General features: G+C 33.7%; 1 protein-coding gene across 1 annotated transcript; it reads right to left on the reverse strand.

The window, feature by feature from the left end:
- Positions 1-1,434: 1,434 nt before the first annotated feature.
- Positions 1,435-4,262, reverse strand: LOC139973417 (zonadhesin-like). The gene is made up of 4 exons (XM_071980101.1): positions 4,003-4,262; positions 2,965-3,176; positions 2,506-2,715; positions 1,435-1,824 (listed from the first exon to the last, which is right to left on the reverse strand). The coding sequence occupies exons 1-4, from the start codon at positions 4,118-4,120 to the stop codon at positions 1,507-1,509; spliced, it is 858 nt and encodes a 285-aa protein (XP_071836202.1). The 5' UTR covers positions 4,121-4,262; the 3' UTR covers positions 1,435-1,506.
- Between the last annotated feature and the right edge of the window lie 9,330 nt (positions 4,263-13,592).

A 13,592-nucleotide genomic window follows, 5' to 3' on the forward strand; every position in this document is an offset into this window, starting at 1 on the left:
GGACCTCATTTGAGAACATAGTTAATTACGACAATATTTTTCTGAATGTCAGTATTGTATGTATATTATTATTATTCGTTTCCTTTGAAAAATATTAATTAATAATATAGTAGTGATTGACAGGTTAGCAGAAATGTAATCGGGGCATTTTTTGAAGTATTCACTTTCGGCATTTTGTAAAATATATAGTTTTGACTGTTCAATATATGATAGGTGCTCAAAAAAGAGGGAGGGTAATAAAGTGTTTGATTGTATCATTCATGTCATCATCTTCTCTCGTGATAACGTTTATATTTCATACTGACTGATTACTTTAATTTGATATCAACAAACTAATAGTTTACCATATGATTAAACATTTCTAACGATAAGAAATGCGGCAAATAATGCTCTTTAAGAATGTAACACATACACATCGTCTCGACTGATCTCTTAAAAATATGTCCGAATTATTTGATACTTTTGTTGTTATTATTGTAATATAATTGGCCTCTCAATCAATGCAATGAACAAATATTGCATGGTCAAATGAAACTTAATTTTCTTTTGTTTGGAAACGATAAAGTCGTTCTTTAAGAAATTAATTTAATTCACTCTTTAATAACATATTTCAATCACAAAGTAAGCTGAAATGCTGCAGCAGTTCTTAGGTTTCCAGACTGGTTATAATTCCTTAATGTTTTAAGCTCGACATTTGCGAGCAAGCAGACGCTACTAACTATATAAAAGTGGTTGATATGATATATTATGTATGATGTTACAACAATATATCATTTTACCAACACGTGCTAAAATGCAAGGCAATTGTTTAATGAGCAATGCGCACGGGACTCTAAGCTCGACATCTAATACAGTTTGACATTAGTATATACACTAGATGTATAACATGACCTGAGTATATGTACGAGTTCAAATCCAAGAGTGTGATTAAAACTACAGGTAGTTATGCTAGAATGATATTACGTAATAACTACAAGTATGCGTATGATTGACATTTAGCACAATACATACCAGCATTTCCACTGTAGCCACTCAATGACAGTCGGTATCTGTCTCCCTCGCTACTGATTATAAATGATGAATAACTGCTGTAGTATGTTGATCCTTCCCTGTTTGTCTTTTCTATTCGAAGTTGGTAGGCTTGTTGGTTTGTCAATTTGTATATTTTATCGTTGCCAATCCAATGATTTCCTGTGAGACTTCCAAACCCATTTTTGTACTCATACCAGTTTTGATAAAAGCTGACGGAACTACTTGTACGTCGTTGCAAAATCTACAAAGAGAATCAATTAGTTTTAGATGGCAAGTACGTACGTATGGAATATCTCATTGAACTACAATAAGTAAGAGAAATTCATTGGTGAAGGTCAATAATCCGATTTATTTTAAACTGAAAGGAAGATGGATCAATTTAATTAAATAGTTGAATGATTTACTTCAAATGTTAGTGAACGAAGTCCTGTCATATAAGAAAACACAAGTTTAACATGGGAAAGATATTGCTTGTCAATGGCTAAAACTTATTGTCCATCCCCCACTAGACATGTCACAATAAACTTCAAACCCGGAGCTTCCAGCGGGATAAATGGTATATTTTCCGTCATTTCTTCTACCCGCTGTGTAAAGATCATAACAATCTCTCGGTCCACTGCGGGTACATGTAACACCATCACCTCCAAACCATTCGTTACAGTAACATCTACGGATATCATTCCGCTCCTCACAGGTTGCGTCTGCACTGCAACTGTACCTCTCACTTGTGAGTAAGTTACTGTTGCAAGTTTTTCGTAATGAACAGTCAGAATTAATGTATGATTCACCTTCCTGGAAAAATAAATGTATGACGTCATATTCCAAAGATAGTAAAATATATGTTATTTGTTACATTTTTAGCGACTTTTGATGACACACTGGATAAACACTAATACACGGTGAGCGTTGAGCGTTTTAAATATATTAGGTAACGTTAATCGTTCTGGGTGTATCATAATTGCGTTGCCATGCTTTGTATTTTCGCTAGGTATAAATGAATACAGGCAAAGCATTTAAAATACCATAAAGAATCGTACTGACCCCTACTACACTTCCTTTGGCAGCAACGAAGCAGTTGTGAGTGCACGTGACTCCGTCACCTTCGTAGTTTGGATCGCAGTAACATTTACGGACACCGCTCACTTAAGCTACAATTCTTTCTAATCGCAAGACTTTGGGTTCAAAAGTAAATCATTACTTTTTCTGTAACATTTATGAGGGAATACACATCCGTATGAGTAGTATTATCAATACCTTCTTAATGTAATACATCAATCGACTGACAGGTTTGCCTGCAGCGGCAACGGAATTGGGATCCATGGTCCCTGCCTAAACCGCGATACACACGCCACCGGTATACTGTAAATGTATAGCGATAATCGACAATTTAACTTTATAAAGGTTTGATTCAAATCATATGGACAATGCGTGAAGAGCAAAGTATTTCAAATGTCCTGAAAGAAATGTACTGACCCTTAATACACTTCCTTTGGCAGCAACGAAGCAGTTGTGGGTGCACGTCACTCCGTCCCCTTGGTAGTTTTGATTGCAGTAACATTTACGTACACCGTTCCTCGTATCACAGGTTGCGTGATCACTACACTGGTAACTCGCCTCTATAATCTGGTTGTTCCTACAAGTTGATCTCAGTGTACATCTTGAATTGACGTAAAACTCGTCGTCCTAATTTAAGATATTTAGCGAAAATACTAATAAATCTTTAATCAATTTGCGGTTGTCACAGTGAAATGTACAGGGTTTCAACATTATGTGGTCAATACAAACTAGGATATGAACCTTTAAGAAATTTAAATGCGGTCGTTGAAGCCAACTCGGATGACGCGGGCTTTCCGGATTCGCCATAAAAAGGTAGCTATCAAACAATAAATGAAGAGGAAAGCATTTAAAATGCCCCGAAAAAGCCGTACTGACCCTTAATACACCTCCTTTTTCAGCAACGAAGCAGTTGCATTGGTTCAAAGGGATACATCGCTCTTGCTGTATTAGATAATCACCGACACAAACACATTGCTCTGTTTCTGGGTGAGATGTAGCCGAGATGCAAGAGTCAGGGTCATCACAATTCCTCTCACAGGTCTCATTGCTAAATATCTCATTAGCTGGACACCATTCGGGCATTATTCCTAGAGTACAGGAAATAATAAAATGTAAATAATATGAACCTGATAGAGAAACGAAGAATATGACGTGAGAAAGAAAAGGTTTGTCATTCTGCGCTCTCATGTCATTCTTATCTGAAGGTTAAAGGAAAAAACACACAATCAGAAACAGTTCGAATATATACAGAACAATTTAAATCAGGTAGTGGCTGTTCCTTATTCAACTTTATGTTAATATTTATTCAACATTACGAGATGATACTCAGTAATTTGTTGCACAACTGGTCTAAAACCATAAAGTCATAGCTTACTCCTGTTTCCGAGTTTCCGCGGAGTTACTATACTACTTTTTGACAACAATGATTATTAATTACAACGTTGGTTGTTTTGATCAAACTGGGAGACGGACCTGTTAAAGTGTGAACATTCTGTTGTACACATGTTAGATACGGTTCCTTGTTTAGAACCAAGTTTAGTGTTGAGTACGAAGCAGTAATGTAGAAAGTGCGTAATTACAATTCAGCTAATGGAGGCCATTTCGAAATCTAGTATAGATAATAATGAAATATTAATATTTCAACATATCATATATATCATATCATGTTGTAACCGCTACTATATGTATTGTAGCACCGTTGTACTCGCTGGTATACTCTATGTATACTCGTACTATATGTATTGCAGCAGTTTATTCAAGCTAAGAACAATTTTGACATGTCAATTTTACTTCCAAAAGATCAATTCGATATCAGAATAAACCTTTCAGCTTATGCACGTTTACTTTCGACATTTAATAAACAAATACGAGTTATTTTGGCTTTATGCTTAATAAGAATGTAAAGACACTTACCATCTGATATTTCGAATGTACCTAAACTAGATATATGATAATCCCCCCATTCATCTGAGATACGAAACTCGTCGTATGTTACATAGTAAGTATCTCCAGCAACGTTCTCAAAATCCATTCGCAGTTGGTACCGCTTTTGATTTGTTAAGAAGGCAATTTTCTCATTTCCAATCCAAAACTCACTCCCTAGAAAGCCAAAGCCATTTCTGAAATCTTTCCAACTTCTATTGAAATTGACGGAATCTGATCTTCGGCGCTGCAATACCTACGACGAATACCAAAGAAGTTAAGCGTTAACTAGGACGTTATAAATATTAATTATTCGTTCCCGACCGCAATGTGATTTGTTGCTAACCTTTCTAACAGAAATTAGAACTTATATATATATATAACTTCAATTTGTAGTGTAGGCTAAAGGTTTACATTTTTTCTTGGAAGGTGAACTACACTGGACTTAATTTCAAAATGTATAAAAATAATTGATTCAAATTTTGCTTCGATAAAAAGATTCAAGTTGAAAAAATTGAAGTAAATTTGTTCAAAACTGGTTAAAGTTGAACAGGGGACATCAAGTTATCAACTATGGCATACCGTCCATCCACCAGTATCAAGATCATTATAACAGTAAGCCTCAAACGGTTCCGGGTAGCCATCTGGTTTAATAAGGTACACTCCAGATGTATTGTGGGTAGAAGAACATGCATTCGATACCTCTCTGCAATCTCTCGGATACTCAGGTTGTTGAAAAACAAAGTATGTAAAACCTGGATGAAAGGTAAAACAAAGTAAACATTTTATCGCGATTGAAAAATCATTTCAGTTAACGAAAATAACATTCTGAGCCAATTGTAATAAACATGGCTTTGTTACTATGAGAGTTAAGATAATAGATTAGCCTTTATGCCAATTATTACTCAACTACCGTATAGAGGAAGATATCGCGACTAATATTAAATTTAATAAGGTAATCGTGGTTGGATTCTCAGATGTAACTGTTTTGAAACAATTACGTTAACATAAAATTCAAAGACCATTTGAATCAAATGTTTTCGTAGTTATCAGTAGTTAAAGACTAATGAAAACAGTCAAATTACATTTAACGTACATGAAAAAATATCGATGTAGCACGTTGGACATGTAAAGATCAAAAATATACGACTCAGAGGAAATCAATTTCATAATAGATGTTCGGAAATGGTGACATGATTGAAAAAAAAAAAACGTTTAGAGCGACCACTAAAGAACCAACATTTCCAGCCATTCAAGTTGGTCAACTGAGGTGTTAACATTTATAATACATAAGTGATATAGCTCACTGAGGTTACTTCTTATCATAAGGTCAATCATATAACATAGCAACTACACCTACCTGAAGATCTTCTGTCGGCACCGACGATTCCCTGTGTAATAAAATACTTTTAATGAATACATTACAAGACATACAGATTGATGCAGTCAACATTAAGCAGGATCAGATTGAATCTAAAGCTAATGTCTTATAAAAACAGTTCGAGGGAAAGAAAGAACAATTCGCAAACTGGTTCAAAACATGTGAGGTTAAAACAAGTTAAGTCGATATAAACTTTGGTAAATTCTCCAGATCACCACTTGTATTGATGTTTTATCTTTGTCTACATTCCATAGCTGATTTACAGGTCAATGATCACTTACAGGATACAACTCTCTTCCTGGAAGCTTTAGATTAATGGCATTTTTCCGGTGTAACAGCTATCCTGGTACATGATACGTAAGTTCACGTAAAGAACAAAGGCAATAGCTGACTGCTTCCTTAGACAGCTTTGTTGCTTAATGCAGACAGATGTTCTTTGTTCAAGTTATATTTTGACGTAAGAAGATTACAGACAAATGTTGTAACGCATTTGTGTTTATCAGTCCTTAATAGCACTTAGGGATCATTTAAATCGTCCTAGCTGTTCTAAGATTACCGTGTCTTGATACTTACCGTGCACAACGAAACTCTAAGATTTGAAAGGGGTCATTTTACTTATAAGGTAAGTTCATGCGTTTATCAGAACGAAAACGAAAACATATTCTTTGATTGTCTAATTTCGTGTGCGTTTTTGTCGCTTCTGTTACTGTTACTTGTCATTTAGCCTTTGAAGAAGATCATGCTAGGATCGAATCCTCAGGCCAGCTTACTTTTACACATTGTCTAATTTCTGTAGACACTTATTTACTTCCATCAGCCGGCTATACTAACAACTAAGTCTAGCCAAAATTAGCAAGTGCTTCGTGTTTGAAATATTTCGTAAACCAATCGGCAACAAAATGTGATACGCAAACTTGATTTTCAAAATACAATCTTTTCATCAGTCATTGATGTTTTCACAAACGGCATCCATGATACTATTTGCAGCTTCTGCAATGTACACAATTTCGGAATGATTTAGAAGAGGGGTTTCCATGTGTTAAAACATATATTCTCAGCGGAGGACTGATAGGCTACTATTGTAGGTATAAACATATATTCACATACGTTAAGTTACTATCCTGAATATAAAATTGTATAATACATCAGCCAGACTGGTGACATTTTCTTTAATGCGCGACAAAGACTGATGAGTTTTTAACGGTAATTGTCCATGACTGGTCTGTTTAGATCGGTTAATATTTTTCAGAACTTGCGTCATGCTTGTTTGACCAGCTGTTAGGCATATTGGCCACTTGCTATTAATCGAAACTGGCTTTTTGTGGGGAAAAAAAGTTAAATGTTAGTTTGCCGTTATCTTCAATGAGGCTAACTTTTACCGATACTGATATGCCGCCGATAATGCAAATATCAATAAACACTTAAAGAGTTAAACTTTATATTACAACTTTCTTCCGGGAAGACTTAGATTATTGAAATTGTCCCGGTTTTACAGCTACTCTGGCACATGATATGTAAGCTAACGTGAAAGAACAAAGGCAAACATGAACAAAATGAACTCTAAGTGAAAGGTTGTATTTACTTGTAAGGTAAGTTTTTAGCCATAGACTTTTATATCTTACTGATTAGAAGCATGAAGCATGAAGCGGGATTGTAAGGATCAGTATTTAATTTTAAGCTATAAGGTGTGACGTAGTGAGAACACAGCAACCAATAAGTTGAAGAGAATTTTTGTCTGAATGGTTTTGTCAATTTCTTTAAAAATCCACAGCATTAAAAGTAAACCTATAATACAATACACCAGTCCGTTATGAAATAGAAAATTTAAGATATCCTTGTTGAACGTTAATTCTAGAAAGCTACGTGATATAGAGAGAAATAGATAATTTAACTTATAAACTTTATTTTCTATAACATGACAATGATGACAATTGCAAGAAATATAGAATTTCACCAGAAAAAGTGCAAAAGGGAAGGGGGAACTTTCAAAAGAAATTTAAAATGTGTTTTTTTTTTCTTTCAGACAAGTCCTTCAATGATTATAAATCCATAGAACCATAAGTAGTAAGAATTTTACAGGTAGTCGGCTTTAAATTTGTTACAGTAAGAATGGTCGATAGCACCTTAAACAATTACATTGTTTATCTTGTTTGGTATATTCTGAATACTGACATGTTTGAACAGACGAGTATATGGCAGTTCAAATTTCATGACATTACGATGTAATCTGTCAAGAAAAAACATATTGTATAGAATTTCCAAATCTCTGTATAAACAAGACAACGCGCTTTAGTTGTTCCCTGAAATGTTAAGAATTCTCTGATTTATTCGTCTTTATCAAATTCTTGATTTTTTGTCTGCACACTGGTCATCTTGTCAATATAGCCTTAAAACGTTCTACGGTTTACAGAAGAATATGATCCTTTGATACAAGGATATCAAACCACCTTTACCTTAAATCATGAAAATAAAATCAATAGAATCGAAATAATTACAAAATGTAATTTGCTGTTGCCAACAAGGTAAAATACACAACATGGTATCATTTCTACAAAGATAATAACGCGGTCAAAGGCGATTGTTTTGGGATGTAGCCAAAGTTTTGTATCGTCGATAATGCTTTAAGGAAGCAATGACTTACACTTTATGAGACGTTACTGTTCTATTTGTATAAACCATTGTAGTTTATTGTCACCGTAAGTTGAGTGACACAAGTCGTATTTTTCTTGAATACATTACTCGTTCGAACGATAGCCACGAAATATCAAATGGAGGAATTTAATTAGATATCTTTAAACATATCAGTAAACCGAAAGTTTTTCAATCGAATTATAATGTCAAAAGTAAGATTTTCAATAAAAAATTAATATACGTTTTGTTTAAAATGTTTTTATTTATACTCTGTTTTTTTTTTTTGCTTCTATAGATATATCCGAATTTAAAGTAAAAAAAGACCAAAAAACTAAAGACAAAACAATAAAACATGTATTAAGGTATTCCTAATCAACATACCATTGTAATGAAAATTGAAAAGCATAATTATTTAAAGGTAAGCAACCAGAATGAGCATCGGGTTATTTTTAAAGTGTTAGAAATGTTCTCTGCATCTGCACTAAGTTATTCCGCTAGTTATACGACCTTTATTTATTTATTAATGATAGGATAAAATAGAGGATTTGCCTTTTGCTTTTCTTCCAGAATATAGCTTATATTAAAAACTACAATGTAACAAACTGATTTAATGCATGAGAACATACAATTCTTCAGTGAAATTGATTTATTTGATGAGGCATTTAAGTATTTTGGAAAAATTCATTGTGTGACTAGTTGTCTGGACTCAAAGACTAAAGAAACATCTTACTGCGATTTTATTTTGAGTATTACTTTATGAAAAAAAAAAACTATTATTTTCCCTCAGACTTCACATCGGTCACAATTACAAAACTAATGATTATTTTACATTATTCGAATGACTCGAAGAGGTAATTCAGATGTTACCAAAATGGCAATTTATAAGATCTTATAAAACAACTTATACGTATAAGTAACGTCTATAGCATTGGAAAGCGACTTTCAATCTTTTAAACCTTCTAGTATATACAATTCAAAGATCATGTTCGTAAAAAAACAGTATTATTTTTAAACAGTTAAACAAGTCTCACACATTCGACAAACAATACTTTATAGATGTTACATTCTAACTCACGAGAATTAAAACAGAAATTTCAAAAAGTGCAATGATCATGAAAGTGAGTTTAACATAAATGTATGTTGTTGTTTCTTGCATTAATTACTTGATAGTAATATGAGCATATTTTGGGATGTGCACATTTTTTGTACTTTTTATTTTTAGGTAACGATATATCAAAATATCTCAACTAACTCCATTCACTACTAAAATCTCATTTTCTTTCTTTCAAGTTTCCCCTTATCTTGGTATCGTTATGGGACATTAAGTCTGAGTATAGAGGAGTTACCTCTAGTTAAGTGTTACTATACTTCTCGTGTTGACATTTTCATAGAGGAAATAACTGAGATCTCTACTTATGATATCAATCGTATTGAACTGTCACTTAGAAAGGCATGCGATAGAAGACATTTTTTACAACTTTATCATTTTAAATAAAATAAATGAAAATGTTTTACATTTCCTCCGCTCTTATATCCATGATCTATAAAAATTGCGGTTAAAACAGTTGTTGTTATCAAGTTAACTAAGCCGAGTATCGTTATTATAATTACTAGTTAGTTTTAATTTAAATTAATGTTATTCAACCTTGTTTCCTTAAAAATGTACATGTCCAAATTTGTTTATGCTAGTTTATGTTTACGTTTTTTTCAAAATGCATTTCAAAATATCTTAATGCCTTGTTGCAGACTGTTTTTCCAACATTGCTACATAAATAACGATATATTTTAAAGTGATATCGATGAGCATGTGAAGGAAGTAAACATTTAGGTGTTCCCTGAGAAAATTTAAAGCTGCAAATTTCGCATTTGGATGATAGTTTACAGAAATATTATCAAGTTTAAAACTGAGCATTGTTTCAAATTTGATGAAATTGAATCGGACCTACCACCCTTTGAAGTATATATCTTATTTAAAGGATATACCTTACCATTATAGTTTTGTGTACAGTAGTTACCCAACTGTTGACTACTTGTATTTGAAGTAAATTTAAGCATCTTTGTGATTGGATTATGACATAGAAATATTTTGTTGTTAGATTAGTCAACGCAGATGTTGCTTTGATGGATTCATAATGATAACTTCGACGAATACAAGCACTAACGAGCCTGTTTGGAAATCATATCAAAATAACAGAGCTGACAAAGAAATTTGCCTTGAAACAAATGGGAATCAAGTTATTCGTTGTATTATTAACAAAAAAACATTAGAAACACATAACCATACAAAAAGTAGCGACTGTCGCTCTGTATCGATAGGGAATCCCATGTCTGGATATTTAACAAGAAGATACATTTTCACTTATGAATCTAGAAATAACTGGATTTTACAGTTTAGCTTGTAGTTATCGCTGAAATGATTGAATTTCAAAGTGTTAGTTATTGTACTTGTAGCCAAAATTATGGAACATGAATTTATAAACTTGATTAATCTACTTGTTAATTAAGTTCAACAATTGATGAAATGAAGGAGTTTTGTAACGTGTTGATGTGTACCTCAGAAAGGTGGGCTTGGCTATTAGAGGGTAACCTTGTGCACTGATGTGCTGTAAAGGATATGTGGAGAGCGATATACTCATAGTTTGAAAAGAGATTACTTTTTCCTGGCCATGTCACGCAACTTGATTGACTTTTATTAGTTGGTGTGTAACAAAATTCGTTTAAGATGTATATATGAATGAGGTTTTCTTCTTAGTATTTTACATGTGAGCAAATATGAGAGAATACTTGATTAAGGCATAGAAAAACCAATTGATCTAAGTTAGTTTTTTTTTCCAGTATGTGTGGTTCAATTAAAGACGTGTTGTTATATGTCGAAACACTGTTGTTCTTTCGCAAGGTTAAAAATTCGAAGTATTTTAAATTGAAGGCCTTTAAAACTGAACTTCATCAGGTATTTTTATTGATGTTTTCCTATTAAATGGAAAAGTTTTTACTTCAGTTTGTCACATCATTTAATATAAACAGAGTTAGCTCAGCAACACAACTTATATTATTTTCGAAACAGTGGTAAAATATTAAAAAATTTAAATAATAGAAAGACTTACCCTTTCTGTTCCAAACGAGTTGCAAATCGTCAAAACAGTCAAACAAACTTTGAAAAGCGTTTCCATAATTTCGGGTCTGTAGAAATGTCACGCAAAAATATATTCGATGAAGTGCAAGATGACAAATGGCACAGAGTCTCTCTTTAGGGGTGATCAACTCCCTACTGAAATGACCGCAGTAGTGGTATGGATGTCCATTAAATCCATAATTTTAATTGAAATATGGTTTGGATTATAGGTACAACACATACGAGGAAATGCTGTACATTGGCCTCTGTGTTAATAAGGCTAGTGGTCATGCGCAATCTAACTTAATATTATTTGTAGCTATTTGCATCTTGAACTTTCACTCTTTATATACAGTAAGCTTCAGTTGCGTAATGTTGAATTGTCCTTGTTCCGATAAATATAGCATAAAACCTTGTATACTAATCGACTGTCGTGTCTCTAGTTCCAAGGACAGCAGTCATATTGCAATTTAATAACTCTTAATGTATTTGGTTTTTAAAACGAGTATCGTGCTACGTTTTAATTTTATTACGTTCAGTGTGGTTTATGATCGAAGGTTTTGTAATTGTGCGTAGTTGTGATGTCAATTCTACCAAACCGATAAAAAGAGTAGGAATGCTGATTTACTTGTTCTGGTTGATATCATCCATATGTTTAAGAACCCTTTATGAGTGATTATGTTAGCAAAGTTACTTTGCTTTTGGTTGGAAGGCAAAATTAAAGCAGTATCGAAAGGACAGGAAGTGATACTACTAATCAACACTTTATAACATGCATGAACTAGTACAATACATATTATATACCGTGAAATGTACGGTATGATCTATTCTACACTATCAATATGTATGTACAAATATCTAATTAACACAGTTTGGAACGGTCGAAGTTTGTCAGTGGTATGCTATATGAACAATACTTCCTTGTTTTATGATGTCTACGTCACACCCTGTTTGCGGAATCGAGTATCCTCACATCTGCTTGAATAAACATGTCAGCTATTTTGTTGGGCTTTCACTGAATTTGTATTATCTGTAAAAATTACATCCATACTGACTGTAAACAATAAAAAAATATTTGTCATTTATATAAGATATTGAATCTAAGGAGCTTGTTATGACATTTAAAAAGGTACGTTGGTATCAGATTACAAACCTCTCTTTTAATTAAAATATTATCTTAATTTGTAGCAAGAAAGGCTCAAGGGGCTTTAAAACAAGTCAAGAATGCAGAGGAGAGACGAGTGGTCGAGGAGAAGGCTAGACGTGAGACCTTATTCGTTCCCACGGCAGCAAACCAAACGTAAACATTTTCTAAAAAAAACATTCTAGTTCAGCTGAATTATTTCAGATGAGCTATAGCGATGCGCATGCTGCGAAAATTCTGTCACTTTTTTCCACCTTGTTTGAATGACTGCCATTTCGTCATTTTTCATTCGATTTGACTGATCGTTTGTCAGAGGTTCGAGTGACTTCATCTTCTTTATATTCAATCATATTTGTTAGGTCATCTGAGTTCACAAGAGATACTTTTCTGATCCTCCTAGAAATGTCATCCGAATCTGCTGAAATGTTGTGGAAATAATGTTTGAATAATGGTGAACCAACGTTGTTTGGAAGAAATGTTTGTTTCGACATCTATGGGCCCAAAACCGGGCCTTCTGTATGTAATGTTGGCCACATGTCATATGCAGTGTACATGAAATTTGTTTCACAACTATTTACTATTCATGACCAGCTTGCGTTTTATGTGAGTAGCAAAATGTCTTCCAACTTAATTTTACCGTAATTTGGGGAAATAATTCCCCCCGTGGGAGACTTCATCATGTCAAATATTTAGTTTCTATGCAGGCTTTCTATCTAGTTCGATGGCATACTCTGTACAAGGACTACTTGGCAGATTTGCAATTTGAACTTTTTCACGGTTGTATGTGGAATATGTGAGAATGACCTATATTGTTGAAGCTGATTTTCTCTGCGGTACGTCGATTGTAAACAAGTTGAAGGTCGTTCTATTATTTTATAGGCGCAATTTTAGGACAGCGCAATTTAAACGTGATATCCACAACATTTTAGCAGACATAGCAGAGGAATAATTTTTTTTTGGTTTGCGTTCTAATATTGCATGAATTAAAACTACGAAGTACATATACTTTTGGTTCTTTGTTTTTGCAATGGGGCAAAGTTTATCCCTAGTAATTAGTATAACGACATATTGTATACAATATGTTCGTGACAGTGTTTCTAAGGAAAACAGGAGATTTGAGGAAGGATATGAAACCCGATGTGCTGCTTTGTCTTACTTTTCTGCACAAACAAATGGATAAACCGCTCAAATATGTTGTCATTTCTCAGCGTTGCTGCTCTGGTTGGTTACTTGCTGGTAGCAAAAGATACTCAGCCATGTTTTTTGCGGGTGTGCGGGTGTCGGTGTGTGCGCTTCTGTGACACTTGCGTGGG

The sequence above is a fragment of the Apostichopus japonicus genome, chromosome 9 (assembly GCF_037975245.1).
Source record: "Apostichopus japonicus isolate 1M-3 chromosome 9, ASM3797524v1, whole genome shotgun sequence".
Classification (NCBI taxonomy): Eukaryota; Metazoa; Echinodermata; class Holothuroidea; order Aspidochirotida; family Stichopodidae; genus Apostichopus; species Apostichopus japonicus.